The 15,820-nt window shown below is 38.7% G+C and overlaps 1 protein-coding gene across 1 annotated transcript in view; it reads left to right on the forward strand.

Annotated features, from left to right (window-relative positions):
• The first annotated feature begins 3,119 nt into the window (after window positions 1-3,119).
• LOC139118197 (DNA excision repair protein ERCC-5-like) overlaps window positions 3,120-15,820 on the forward strand; it is a 37,381-nt gene continuing 24,680 nt past the window's right edge. Inside the window, exon 1 of the mRNA XM_070681490.1 lies at window positions 3,120-3,402. Coding sequence (XP_070537591.1) covers window positions 3,315-3,402 — 88 coding nt within the window. The 5' untranslated portion in view covers window positions 3,120-3,314. The remainder of the gene's footprint in view (window positions 3,403-15,820) is intronic.

Consider the following 15,820-nt stretch of genomic DNA (forward strand, 5'->3'; position numbering starts at 1 on the left):
CAATAAAATCTGTCTCCGAAGCCAACCTTTGTCAACATCCCTGTCATATATATTCTAGGTAAGTTCAATAGAGTGTTTGGAGTATGAATTTATTGAAGAAACTCCAAAAACAACACTCTAATTTGAAAAGAGACTGGGGCATGGCTTTTGCAACTATAATGCCCCATTCTCTCAAAAACAATAAAATCTGTCTCCGAAGCCCACCTTCGTCAACACTCCTGTCATTTGTTACCTACATAAGTTCATTAGAGTGTTTGAAGTATTAACATATTGAAGAAACTCCAAAAAAAACACTCTAATTTGAAAAAAGACTGGCGCATGGCTTTTGCAACTATAATGCCCCATTCTCTCAAAAACAATAAAATCTGTCTCCGAAGCCAACCTTTGTTAACATTCCTGTCATTTGTATCCTAGATAAGTTCAATAAAGTGTTTGAAGTAAGAATACATTGAATAAAATCCAAAACCAACACTCTAATTTTAAAAGAGACTGGGGCATGGCTTTTGCAACTATAATGGCCCATTCTCTCAAAAACAATAAAATCTGTCTCCGAAGCCAACCTTCGTCAACACTCCTGTCATTTGTTACCTACATAAGTTCATTAGAGTGTTTGAAGTATTAATATATTGAAGAAACTCCAAAAAACACTCTAATTTGAAAAAAGACTGGCGCATGGCTTTTGCAACTATAATGCCCCATTCTCTCAAAAACAATAAAATCTGTCTCCGAAGCCAACCTTTGTCAACATCCCTGTCATATATATTCTAGATAAGTTCAATAGAGTGTTTGAAGTATGAATTTATTGAAGAAACTCCAAAAATAACACTCTAATTTGAAAAGAGACAGGACCATGGCTTTTGCAACTATAATGCCCCATTCTCTCAAAAACAATAAAATCAGTCTACGAAGCCAACCTTTGTCAACATTCCTGTCATTTGTATCCTAGATAAGTTCAATAGAGTGTTTGAAGTAAAAATATATTGAATAAAATCCAAAACCAACACTCTAATTTGAAAAGAGACTGGGGCATGGCTTTTGCAACTATAATGGCCCATTCTCTCAAAAACAATAAAATCTGCCTCCGAAGCCCACCTTCGTCAACACTCCTGTCATTTGTTACCTACATAAGTTCATTAGAGTGTTTGAAGTATGAATTTATTGAAGAAACTCCAAAAAACAACACTCTAATTTGAAAAGAGACTGGCGCATGGCTTTTGCAACTATAATGCCCCATTCTCTCAAAAACAATAAAATCTGTCTCCGAAGCCAACCTTTGTCAACATCCCTGTCATATATATTCTAGATAAGTTCAATAGAGTGTTTGAAGTATGAATTTATTGAAGAAACTCCAAAAATAACACTCTAATTTGAAAAGAGACAGGACCATGGCTTTTGCCACTATAATAGCCCATTCTCTCAAAAACAATAAAATCTGTCTCCAGTGCAAACCTTTGTCAACACTCCTGTCATTTGTTACCAACGTAAGTTCATTAGAGTGTTTGAAGTATGAATATATTGAAGAAATTCCAAAAACAACGCTTTAATTTGAAAAGAGACAAGGGTATGGCTCTTGCAACTGTAGTGACCCAGTCTCTCAAAAACAATAAAATCTGTCTCCAAAGCCCACTTTTGTCAACATTCATTTGTATCATATAGACAAGTTCAATAGAGTGTTCGAAGTAAGAATATATTGAAGAAAATCCAAACAGAATCGCCCATTCTCTCAAAAACAATAAAATCAGTCTCCGAAGTTAACTTTGTCAACATTCCTCTAATTTTTATCAGAATGGTGATCTTGGACCTGTTTCCAGGGAACTGTGGGTGAACAGGCTAATCTCTAGAATGTGAATGTCAAAGTCTGTATATTGACTCAAGGATGTTTACTGAAGATTGAAGGGAGCAGATATGAGATAATATGACAAATGCCTAGGGTCGTCTCAAATGTGAGAATCTAAAATATGAAATATGCTATTTTTATCGCTTTTGATGCCTAAAAGAGCATGGAAATGTCTGATACTTCCATTCAGTGCATCCTGCATGTTTCTAGCATTCATCTAACACTCATTTCTATTCCATAATTCATAAAACAGTCCAAAGTGCAGTATCGGTGTACCTTCCAAAAATACACATATGGAAGGCCCCTAAAATAAATTAGTAGAAAAAGAGGGTCAACAATTTCCCATATCTATCTAACCGCTAATTCGTTTGGCACCATTTTGAGGAATCGGAACCTTGAACATGGTCCTAACATCTGTACCAAATATCAACACAGTCTGTTCAGCAGTGTTTGACTTCTTGTCGTTTACGGACAATTTTCACTCTCCGACATCCACTCAACCCCATCACAATAACTTGATGACCTACGGTCTTATGTTAAAAATTATCAAATGTTACCGCTTCTCTCCCCCTACCGCGCAGAACAGCACTCTGAGAATCGATGTAGCACAACGTTATAGCAAGGTCTCATGGCATTTGAGGAGGGACCCTGGTTATACCTCAGGTACGTGGAGTTGCCGTGTAGTAGTTTATCTATCACGGTCCCTCCACAAATGTGGGGATCGTAAGCGTGTCTCTAAGCGTACACGGCAACTCCACTTACCTGTGGGTTTTGCTAGCTTACATTACACTTGCGGTCCAGTGTTAAAGATCGTATACAGTTTTTCGATTTCATGACGTGCAGCTGCTTGGGTAACATTTCTTACACTGAAAAATTGTAACATAACGTGATTCGACAGGATTCCTGAAGAATCAATCAAACGCAGGGAGCGTGGGCCTACATGTACGTCCTCTCAAAACGCAAGGCAACATGGCGATAATCTGCGCATGCGCTCTGCAACGCTTTCGACCTGGGCGTTATCATTGCGACCAATGAAAACGCCCTGTCTCCTTATCTCGGGAACTGCCTCTATCCTTGTGCACGCCCTGTTGGCTTCCGGAGTCCAGAGATACACTCGCGCATGCGTATTGCGTTTGTACAGCGTCTAGTGAGGTCAACGCAAGTGGCGCTCTGCGAAAGGTACCACGGTACTTCATACTTCATGTACTTCCGTGGTTTCAGTCCACTAACTGGTGTTTGTATCGCGGCAGTTCAAAATTTTGTTTGGGGAATTTTCTCCAAGTCAGTTGTTTTTCCAATGTTTCGTGTATGCATTCGGCAGTGTTTACTCTTTAGTATCTTTAAGATGTATTAGAAGCACAAAACAATCCAGTATTGTATGTGCAAACAGTTGCATCGTACACCAGGTTCGCATAAACAGACGGATCGATCGTGTTGATTGTTGATGCCCATTGAATTGTAGGACCTGATCGAAGTAATGGGAGTGAAGGGCTTATGGAAGTTGTTGGAACCTTCGGGCAGACCAGTTACTCTGGAATCTCTCGAAGGGAAAGTCCTTGGTGTTGGTATCCTTTGAAAATTATGATTAATAATTGTGCTTTATAGCTATTCGACAGGGTCAGGCTTAGCTGCAGTACAGTAGCTCGAGGTTTTGCCTGGGTATTTGGGTCGGACGGTTTTGCCGCGCCGTCCGACCCAAATACCCAGGCAAAACCTCGAGCTACTGTACTGCAGCTAGGTCAGGCTGTGTGTTACCAGCTGTAGGCCTACGCTACATGGCTTCCAGTCACCTCGACCTGTGACCGTTACGACACCGTCAGCTCTGGTCACCTAGCTCGACCCCAACCATCCTTGTCATCTCGATCTTCATACCTTTCCCCCCGCCAACAACTTGTTTTATTATCACAAATAGCCCTGCATACCGTGCTGTGTATTCCCGGCACGGTACGCAGGGCTATACAGTATCTCGAAAGGACGTCATCTGATTCGTTCGACACTCATGCAAGTCCTGGCACTTTGAAGGGCTTTAGTGAAAGTTAGTAACGCCAGGAACACACCAGGTGCCCAAACCCTTCATGGCCAAAAGGCAGACCATTAAACTCCATGGGCAGATGCATTTTATTCTTGTACAATGCCAATCGTCGCCACACTTATTACGCACAGGCATATCGCACAACACCATGGTGCCTGCAATTTGTGTATCAAAATGGCTAAATTATTGTTTTGAAGCAAGCAGGTTGTCTCATAGAAATACCATCAATTCTCCTTGACAAGTGGCATGATATGTTGTAATAGAACAGAAAAAGTGTAACGAGGTTGAAGTGACTGGGGTACCGGGGTTGAGGTGACCACAACCAGTGACAAGAGGGTGTGAATTAATGGGGTCAAAATGGATAGTGGTCAAGGTGACCCGCTCCTGCCTATATCTATGACCACCTACAGTGGGAGGCCTATAACTGGTAACACACAGCCCTGCCACGAAGAGCTAGATTGTGCTTTATTGACCCCTCAGTAGGGTCCTACTAATTACTGCCAGTAGCTGCCTTAGAACTACCCAAGGAAAAAGACGACCAAATTTCACTCATTTTATTAACATTAACCCAACTAAAAATACCCGGGCATTCACCTGATTTTTTTCAAGCGGTTTTTTGAATGGTTTTGGTTGAATTATTTTTGGAGCTGAGGTGTTCAGGGTTCAGGGTAGATGAATGTAAAAAGAAAGACACCATTCTTTCTGCGTACACCATATCAGCAATTCCAAGCGCCTGTGGTAGTGTTTACCTCCATGCTAACACATAACAATATAGGGACATCCTTGCTGCAGTAATACTAATTGTAGCACAGGGACTGTGCGCCGGTTTCTTCTGTCATGTTGGCTGTGTAGCACTGGCCTGTAGGGCTACAGTTCCTGACCATAGAAGGCACAGAGATTTTGCCAAGTAAATCTGCTGGGCACAGAAATAGTCACACTCGAAGTAAGTCTCATGGAAATTTCGTCATTGTTTTGTTTCCTAGTCATAAGGGATGCCATCTTTAGACCCTAACGGAACAGTCGACAGTGTATACTCTAGACTGAAAAACCAAAGGTTCAATGACTCTTAGGCCAGAAAAAAAATTGTTCATTGGAATTGCCGCTTCTACTCTGCCCGATATGGAAAATTTTTTTGATGTGGGCAAATTCATACTTTTGCATTGCAAATACTTTAGTACCGCTGCTCAGCAGGCGGCGCCATACACTTCATTGGGTTTTGCGAGCATGTGGGATTCTGATTGAATGTGACTGTTGTGCAAACATTGACTGTATATGTAATTCCCTATGTTATTGTTGAGAAATGTAGTGTTGAATTCAATAACCAGTATCAGCATATCTTGTCTGAGATATTTCTGGTTAGCCTATAAGGGGAAAAGATCATTTTGCCTTGTCTGAATCCCAGCAAAAAAGTCAGAAGGACCTTTGGCCTAAAAAAAATGTTTTAAAATTTTTTTCGCTCACTGACACCGCTTCTGAAACTTGGTCCAAAAAATCCAATGAACAAGATTTTTTTTTTTCTCTGGCCTTAGTGAAGTTTTCCTTCGAGTCTGCATCCTGCATCTTGCCTCGATCTTGCCAAATATGACAATAGACAGTAAAAGCATGGCTACTCTCAATGATTAAATTGTTGTTTCCAGTCTAAAGTATACACACTGTTGACCATTTTGGTAGCATACCCAATTGGCAAGCGCTACACTGCCAACACAACAGAAAAAGCATTGATACGGTTCTGATTCCGTTAAATTGTGAATTAAAATAATGAGTATATTGTTGTTAGCATAAGCATTGTCATGGTTATCACCAACACCTGATATGCCTATAGACTTGCATGACAGAATGAGTACATGTCATGTATGCACATGGGAATGAAATTAAAACTGTTAACAGTGTCTTTCTTTTCCAAGAAATATCCATGATTGAACGTGCCAAACCATATAATAAGTTTTATGTAGAAAATTTTGGTTACACAGTGTTTTCGCTAAGGTTGGGGAATATTGGTAAATGATTTGGGAACCCCAGTAACATTGCTGCTGTCCCTCTGTTGATTGCATTGATATAACAAGGAGAACCCCGGTAACATTTACCTGCTTACCGCCCTAAAAACACTGTTACAGGCGGTTACAAGCAGTGTCTGTGCACATAAAATTTGTGCAAAATGTTCTGATATTTTACGAAAACTAAATTTTCACAGCGGCAAATTTTAGCTGACAGCCGGTTGTTTTTTCCGGCTGCCGGCTATTTCCTACATCCCTGAGTATGGAGGAAGGAACCTCAATCTGAAATAGAGGACAATGACCATGATGCATATATGAATTTTACTGTCAACCCAAAATTCTCAAGTGCCAAATGATGAGGTCCAATTGACTTACGGTAGATGCAATTGACAGTTCCCTGTAAAATCGCAATATCAAGTGCCACCACAGGTCACACAAATATTATAAGAGAGATTGGAATATAATGTTCAAGTGCCAATGTTTAATCATTACCACTTCAGGCTGATGACATGTATCATAAATTACAGCTTTTCATTTATTCTAACTTTTCCAACTTTAATTAATACCTGTGTCATCTACTCTCCTTTAATAGAAACTTGTTGCATAACATTTCATAATAGAAAGACTTCTTTACGGGGGCGCCGCACCCAACTCAGCATATTTTGCTCAAAGTCACTTTTTTCAAATATTCATTCAATTTAATTAATTTTTAAACCCAACATTAAAACTTTGGTTGGGTTCACCTTTTAGCTTGTCAAGCAGTCGCAAGTTGGGTGATAAAGAAGCGTTAATATATGCAAATCACCCAATTTCCTGGCTTCTTGTTTCTCCTTATTAAAGATTTCCAAAGAATTTAACTCCAATCTTGCTGGGTAAAATTTTCTGAAATTTTCACATTATGTTCTTGAAATGCTGTATAACAAAACGACTATTTTGTTTGGCAATAAAGTTCTTACATTTTGAATAAGAGGTATTTTAATTTTGCTAATCATGATTTAAATCACTTTTTTGAGTGTCAGTCTTTAAACCTTTGCCATTCTTGAATGGGGATAGGTAATGCCAAATAAAATAAAATAGTCGGTTTTTTCCTACATATACTCGTTTCAAATGAAATATTACATTTTAGAAAATAGTATCAAGTTTTTGACTTAAATTAATTTTTATCATTAATACCAAAATTGAGGTTTTTTGCCCCAAATATACACCCCCTTTATCTTTCCAGTAAACTATTGCTACGATACTAAACTTAGATTCGTCTGCTTTTTGAAAATATGTGGTATGAGGGGGTTTCTTCGTCATCTGAGATGAGAAATATTCCTTAAAAAAAACTCTTAATGTTGGCAACATGCAGCTCCACTTTAAGCCCCGAACTTCTTCCTTGTTACGTAGGATATATTTGGTTTCCATCATGCCAATCCTTAACACTTAACCAAACACATAAACAAGTGTGCAGTTTGATTTGGCGTGCTTCCTCAGTGCAATGTCCCTGGTTGAACTGATGTCAAGTGTCAAAGATGGGGAGATAACTGAAGTCTGACCTTGATATGATATATTTGTTACTGTCAATATCGCATACAAGTACATTTTGATTTTCTCCTCCCTAAAGAATTACCCTAGATCCTAAAAAGATGGAATTATTAAAGATAACACATTAGGCTTGTAAATACAACACACTGTTTACAATATTCAATGTTCTTAAATGTATAAATGAACTCTTATGAATGCTATGCTGGAATTCTGTTCTCACTGATGAGATTAGACACATGTTTGGTGAATCAAAATTTAAATACTGGTTTTCAAAATGCTTTATGTAGCGAAACAAGGAACTATTGTCCAAACACTGTTACACAAATATAGTCATGGGAAGTTACAGCTAAGCCAGCTTTAAAAAGCTAAAAGTTGCAATTTTGTGATATATTGTTACATCCATGCTCAGACTTAATCCTACATTCATAGTGTTGTGAGTCAGAAGTTTCCATGTTACAGGGACATAAGCTGTAACTTGTGGCAAGTTTTTCAATATTCTGCTTCTGTATATCAACTACCGGGTCTGACCTTAATCCCTTTGTCATGCTGAAATTGCGATTATATTCTTTTTGTCAACACAGCTGGTATGTGTGTAGTTATCATTGTTTATTGTGTACAAATGAATTCTATACTATGTTCAGACAGGGAAAAATTGAAACGCTTCTGCAACACTATTTGTGATTTGTAAACACAGGGGATTAATGGATTGAGTCCGCTTGCGTCCACATGCACAAAATTAAGCCATTGTTTTGATGTTTAAGACGTCTTAATGCGCCCTCTCGTGTTCAAAAGGTGTGTATGGCCAAGCATTGTTTGTAACAAGATGGCTGAAATGGACAACGTCGTACTGGCTGTAAAGAAAGTGAAAGAGGCTCCCCAACTAACTATCCAAAATGTTTTTGTGTCGAGTTTGTGTTTTATTCGTTTCTAAAATGTGTTCCTACATTCTTATCCGATTGTTTGTGTTAATAAAAATGTTTGTTTCGCCTCGCCATAAGCTTTCCCCACAGAAACAAAACATTAGGCCTACCGTACACACTAATCCAAACTTCCCTACAAATATCCGAGGCGAAACAAACAGTTTTATTAACACAAACAATCGGATAAGAATGTAGGAGCACATTTTTGAAACGAATCAAACACAAAATTAATGACTCAATCGTATTTTGTTCCCAATTAATAAATAATAGACAATCTCAATTCTCGGTTTATGGCATTTTTTGTCGACCGATAAAGTCTTTTCATCTTCAATATTCCATTCTAATTTCACCTACGGTATATAATATCCTAACCTCCTGTGACTTTCCTTCTAAACGTTGATTTGCCTTGTGCACCAAAAGAGATGCTGTGTTTTATGCCAAACGATGAAAAAATATGTGAAGAAATAACCATGTGTCAGTCAGTACGGCATGCGAAACCCGGACGGCCATACCGGTTGGGGACAGAGCAGAGTAGATCGAGGGACAGAGCAGAGTAGATCGAAACGCAAAAAGGGTGTTATTATAGGAAAGGCGGTGACTTATTTTAAAGCTGAATAAAATGCTGTCTCTGGTTGTGTAAGTCTGTTGATCGAAATATATATTTTGTTCCCAGTTGATTAATCATGGGGGATGCAGTCTCGATCTCCCCTTTATGGTTCGATATTTACTGACTCGTTCCCTCTCATTTTTGTCAATCGATGAAAGCATTTTCGTCTTCCATATTCAATATTACTTTGACCGATGTTACATCCTGACCAATACTGTCATTAGTTTTGACCAACGTACAAAGACCTTGCCCATGCTTCCGGTTGATGAATTATTTTGCAAAACGGTGAAGAAATTGGGGCCCCGGAGACATCGATGTCAGTCTTTCCGGACTGTTTACATGTAGCTCAGGGGATATCAAAGGAGATGAATCAGTTAGTTGAATAAAACAACTTTTCGGACTTATTTTATGTCAATTTTGTCAATGTCGGACTTTTGATTCGATTGAGAAACCAGAATAACCTATAGAGATCTGCGAGATGTCTATATCAAACATGGACGCACAATTGGGAATAGTTTGTTGTGCTACTGTCGGTCTCAGTCGTGGTGTCTCTCTCATAAAATTTCGAAGCTATAGGTCTACACTTGTCGTTTCGATTCACAGGTAGCGGTACACCGATGACCAGATATTGTACCGTTCTTAAAACTAGTCTAAGCAATTTTACGACACTGCACTATTTGCCATCGTATCTCCCCGTGAACGTCCTTGAACCTATGGACGTGACCATTGTGTTACTGCGCCCATTAGAGTGTAAACCCCTGCTCGTTCCCAGCAGAATACTTTTTAAAGTTCTGTACATCAGTGTACACTGTGTGTATAAGCCCTAAACTTATGGAAAGGTATTAAAGAATAAAGGGTCGTTACAGTTGCTAAAATTGCGAGAAAAACGGCACTTTCTTCTCAAATAGAATAGTCCTATTCACAAGTGCTATTGTTTTAAATCACGTCCAGGGTGTGCTGTTGATTTTCGTTCTTTCCTGCAATTTCATTCGTTTGGAGCACATATCCTTTCATTTGACTGCTCTGTGGGACTCTTCTGGATATGTGTTTTGGATGAAAAGAACTCTACAATGAAAGACATAAACTTCGACGGTCATAGGTATACAATATTGGTTCGATGTGCGAAGATATGCAGATAACAAGTTATTTTAGAAGTTCACAGTACGAGTAAAAATTATTCTGCTTGCTCGTGTTCAGAGCAATGGTGCGAACAAATCAAGACTGATGTCGCAGTTTGACAAACACGCAGGACGCAGGTGGCTGTTGTGAAGTCGCAGGTTACACCTAGGTCTAAATGCCGAAGTCGCAGGTCGCATGTTTCAAACTCGCAGGACGCAGGTCGCAGTTTTGAAGTCGCAGGTCGCATGTCGCATGTCGTGACCGGATTTCCATACATCTGCCTGTCAAGGAGTTACAATATATTTCCAAGGGCTGGCACACGATGTCAACTTACGTGTCGTCCGTCGAGCGGCCGGTGGCAGTGTCACAGATTGTTCCATCTGTAATCGCGGCCACTTTGATTTTGATGTGACACCAACATGCGTTTGAGGTTTTTTTGTTACCTAATTTGTCGACTCACAAAATTTCACAGTCCATGCTTTGAAGCAGTCTCAACATGTCTCACTTAAATTTCTTCCTCGTCTTAAATTAAATTCCTCGAATTAAATTCGACCACTTAATTATTTCGACAGTTTTAATTTCCTATTAATTCGACGTTTTTCAAATCGTAATTTTTTTTCTGGTCGAATTGATAGGGTTTTTGGTAGCCAGCTTATCTCTTCGTCGGACCAGTATACCGCGAGATATAGTGCTGTGTTTGGCAGCCATGCATGGCGAAAGTGAATATTATATGTTGGTTGTTGTTTGTTTTATGTTACAAATACCTGTCGCGTGAGGGCGTTTGAAACGCTTCTGAAGCGGCTCAGTCTGTCCACACAGCGATTTGCGGATAGAGTTAATCCCTACAACGGCTCTGGTCGGGCCGACTAAACCGTCTCAAATCTGAAACGCTTCAGAACCACTTCGGAGTGTCCACACGTAACTTTCTGTGTCAGTATTGGCCCAGAACCGTTTCAGAGGCGTTTCAATGGCCTGTGTATGAACGGCATACTAGTCTGGACATGATTACAATTTTCAACAATAACAATGGAGATTATACTCATATAGGTTGTGTTGATACGCTAAATACTTGGCATTAAATTACAGTTTAGGGATTCAATGCAGAAAGTGTAGGGAAACCACAAAACAAAAGTTCTGAAAAAATAGCCAAAAGATATAGCTTATGGAGCTTTAAAGCCCCCACTCAATTATCAGATTTATCTAATATAAATATTATGTACTTGATAAAATATTCAATGGAAAACAAAAGAATGACAAACTGTTAATGAGCTATTGACACATTTGCTATTGCGAGAACCTGGGATTGAGAAGGGCGCCTTTAAAGGTGGAGCCTCCCTTTAAAAGGACGCGAAGCTATGGCGGCTTTCATTCGGTAAGTGGTCACCAAACAGGCAACACGCGGGCACACGCTCCAGAAAATGCCACTCTTTGGTTTTCCCCGGCCGCAAAAACTCAGACAGACTGCCAAGCGGTCAGCGCGAAGTTGCTGCCGATCGAACTCTGTGGTTATATTCAAAGTCTAACGCCACTGGAAGAAAATTTCTAAGGAAATTCGAGCGTTTATGGTGGGGTATCAATGACCGTTGGCGATTTGAACCGACCGTCAATCAAACGTTTGTATAAACTCTGTTTGCAGGATTAGCAAAAGGTGACAAAAGGTTGAGATCAGTTTGTGTAATCAATGTTATAGAAATCAAACATCGTACTGGCCAAGTGTTTGACTGGGAGGAGAACTCCACTAATGCGAGAACCTGGGATTGAAAAGTGCGGCTTTAAGGATGATAAATACCAAATCGTTCATTTTTCTGTCAAATTTTCAAAATTCTCTGAGAATACGCCTTGAAGTAGGACCCAGAATTGAGATGTGTCGCCAGTTCAAGACAAGGAATGGTTTCCGTGTAATTCACGATTTTTAAAAATCAAAACAAATGCACGTGGCTATCCCGGTTAAATCGGGGAGCTTTTGTAAACATTGTGGACACATTTGCATTGCTATTTCCATAATCCATCTTGAGTGACACAACGTTGCGTTGCACTAGCTAATTTACATAATGACGTGCTGTGACTTCTCCGAACACCAGGATTACTTCCGCCTGTAAACAATAAACCGTAATTAACTGTTTGTCGAAGCCTAGTCCAATAAACAAGTATTCGTACAGTTCCAGACATAGTCTACACCAGAGAGCAAGTCATTTTTCTTGGTGTGGTCAAGACATCGTGTCAACGACGATTTCTTAGCAGTGCGACGTTTTATCACTCTTTGCTTAGGGTTGGTCGGAGCCTGCACGCGCCGCTTTACGTTGGTTGACGTCTTTTTCGCAATGTTACATAAACAATTACACAGTGTTCATTCTAGGATTTGAAAACAACGGGCCACTGTTAGCCCCAACTCCTGTCCCAAGGGGGCCATTTTAGAAAATCGGGGGCCATCATCATCACACATGTAAAAACCTTGAATTTTCTGTAGAAAATACAATAGTCTATCAAGTCAAGAAAAGGAGAATACTGGAGATCGGGCCCCCGTAACCAACCAAGCCTACTGCAAAGTTTTTCCTTGTACGTACGCAACAGGCCCAATAATGGCAACAGCAAACCGTTTGGTTTGATTCAATTGTTTACGTGACTTATGTGATGATGTCGGACTTGAACTACTGTACAAATTGCTAAGGACTGTGATTTTGACTGTGGAAACGATCATGATCAAAGCTTAGCGCACCGGTAGGATTTCTCCGAGAGTGGCCCTCGATTTGCACGCATCGACAATTAGGCTACTCATACACTGATATAGCACGAGACTGTAACCCGTACGACCTAAATAAAGTGATCGATACATCAACTTTTAAACATAACTCGTATGTATTATCAAATTTACGATCATTGGTTCTGGCCAATGGGTTTTACACAGCGGTGTTGTTCTATGCAAAGACCTGGCTACTCTGGAAAACGAGATGTGTCCGACCTAAAATGTGTTGCTCTTCAAAACGATCATGGATATTTTCCTTGCAGTGTTCAACGTTTCGTTTGTATGGACGGTAGACGTTGCAAACGCTTCAATTTAAGGGACTGCCCGATCATCCTGGGTTCATCAACTATACCGGCGTTAAGAATCCGAGTGTCGACTAGCTTTCCACCTTTACGCAGCGGCCAGTGCCGTTGTTTTATATTCATCGGCCATGCCACATGCGTACGGCTCCAAAACACCATTGCCCCTACATCATCTACAACTCTTGACATGGTGTGTTCCTCAATAGCGAGAAGTACACTGAAATTTACTACATGGAATATTTATGGAAATTTAGAACAGAAAGTTAGAGATAGCAGTTTTTTAAGTAGTTTAGAAAGGTTTGATTTTTTAAGTCTAGTAGAGACAAAAACAAGAGTTGACTCAAATATTAATATTTCAAAATATAGTTATTTTCATTCGACTAGAACCAAACAACATAGAAAGGCACGCTCACCCTCTGGAGGAGTTGCATTTTATTTTAGAGATATTTTTACTGCTGGTATTACGCAGATGGAAAGTAGTTCTGAAGATTTTATTTGGGTTCGTTTAGATAGTAAATTTTTTAACTTAGTTGATGATATCTTTATTTGTACCCTATATTTTAGTCCACAAGGGTCAAGTATTTTTAGCTGGAAAGAGTCAAACCAGTTTCAGCTGTTGGAAAAAGATATTGCAAAATTTTCAAAAAAGGGGGCAATTATTCTCACTGGAGATTTCAATGCACGTACTAAGAATATACATGAGGTTGCTATTTATGAACAACAAGACTATCACTTATCAAATGCAGAAATTGCATTCAAAAACCGAGATTCGCAGGATATTTCAATGAAAAAATTTTATGGTGACCAACTTTTAGATGTGGGCATGGCCACTAATATGGTAATTCTTAATGGTAGTTGTATTGGAGAGTATCGGAAAATTTACCTGTCACCAAAGGCATGGCAGCAGTACTGTGGACTATAGTACTGTCAGTGCTAACATATTTAGCATAATTATATTTTTAAGATTCACCCACGAAACATTTCTATATCAGATCATTGCCAGACTTAATTTAAGTTACAAACTAACGCCTACTTAAATAATGTAGATACTAATATAAAAATTAATCAAGATAGACGTAGCAATGATTTTACTTTTGTATGGGACAGCGACTCTAGGTATTACTTTTATGAAGCATTACATAATCCACACATTGCATCACTCATTAATAATTTTAACAAAACAAATTTTGATGCCACAATACAGTCAGTTAATACAGCTTGTGCAATGTTATCAAACATATTCCTACAAACAGCAGGAGCTAGTCTCCATAAACGCATTATAAGGAAAAAAAAGGAACAAAAGGGCAAGAAGTTAAGCACCTCTAGGAAACCAAAGTGGTATACCAATGATCTTGTAATTTAAAAAATGATGTTTACAAATTATCAACTAAGTTGAGCAGAGACCCATATAATACTGAATTACGGAGCTCGTGCTACAATTTAAAGAAACAATATAAACGTCTAGTTAAAACAAAGAGAAGAGAATTTAAAAGTCAGATTTTAAACAAATTAGACAGCTTGGGGAAATCAAACCCAAATAAGTACTGGGAGCTGATTAATGAGTTGAAATCAGATTCACAAAATAATAGCAGTGAACACACACCAATTGAAAAGAAAGGTGGTACAGTCATTTTAAGGCACTTAATACAAAGGTAGATTTGCCATTAATAGATGAGAATGTCATGATAGATCAACAGAGGCTGGGAACACAGATCTCAGCTTTGGACAAACCCATTTCTGAATTAGAAATTCAAAAAGCCATCAGTACTTTAAAGAACAGGAAAGCCCCAGGTATGGATAAAATAACAAATGAAATGATAAAAGCAAGTAGACATGTATTAATTAAACAAATCAAAACCCTTTTCAACATAATCTTAGCTAGCGGTCACTTTCCTGATGCATGGAACACAGGCATTATTGTACCGATATATAAAAAAGGAGACAAAAATGACCCGAGAAATTACAGAGGGATAACATTGCTAAGTACAATTAGTAAACTTTTTACTTCAGTTCTAAAACAAAGACTAATTACTCATATTAAAAATGAAAACCTTATAATTAGGGAACAAATTGGCTTTATGCCAGAGTTTAGTACATGTGATCATATATTTGTTTTAAAACAATTACTTATAAAGTATCTGAGTAAGGGAAAATATATCTTTGGCTATTTCATAGACTTTCAGAAAGCCTTTGATTCAATTTGGCATGTGGGGCTTCTACACAAACTAATAAAGTATGGTATCACAGGGAAATTTTATAACATCATTAAGTCAATTTATTTAAATTCGAAGGGTTGCATTAGGGTGAAAGAGGGACTCACTGAACAGTTTCCCATGGAGAGAGGAATAAGGCAAGGTGACGGCTTAAGCCCACTGCTTTTTAACCTATACATTAATGACATAAAAGATTCGCTTAATTGTGTCACCAATGACCCACCAACTTTATTACGGAGTACTTTATCATGTCTACTTTATGCCGATGACTTACTTCTACTATCTGAGACACCTACGGGGCTACAGAATGCTATAAATTCAATAGGGCATTATTGTGAAAAATGGCATTTAGGCATAAACATTCTCAAATCAAAAATCATGGTTTTCAACAAATCGGGGAAAATTTTCAACAAATTTAAATTTACTATACATGGTAATGAGTTGGAAAATGTGTCAACATATACTTACCTTGGCATAAAGTTAAATATTACAGGAAAACTAAACAGAGCACAAATTGATTTGAAAA

The sequence above is a fragment of the Ptychodera flava genome, chromosome 19, assembly GCF_041260155.1.
Source record: "Ptychodera flava strain L36383 chromosome 19, AS_Pfla_20210202, whole genome shotgun sequence".
NCBI lineage: Eukaryota > Metazoa > Hemichordata > Enteropneusta > Ptychoderidae > Ptychodera > Ptychodera flava.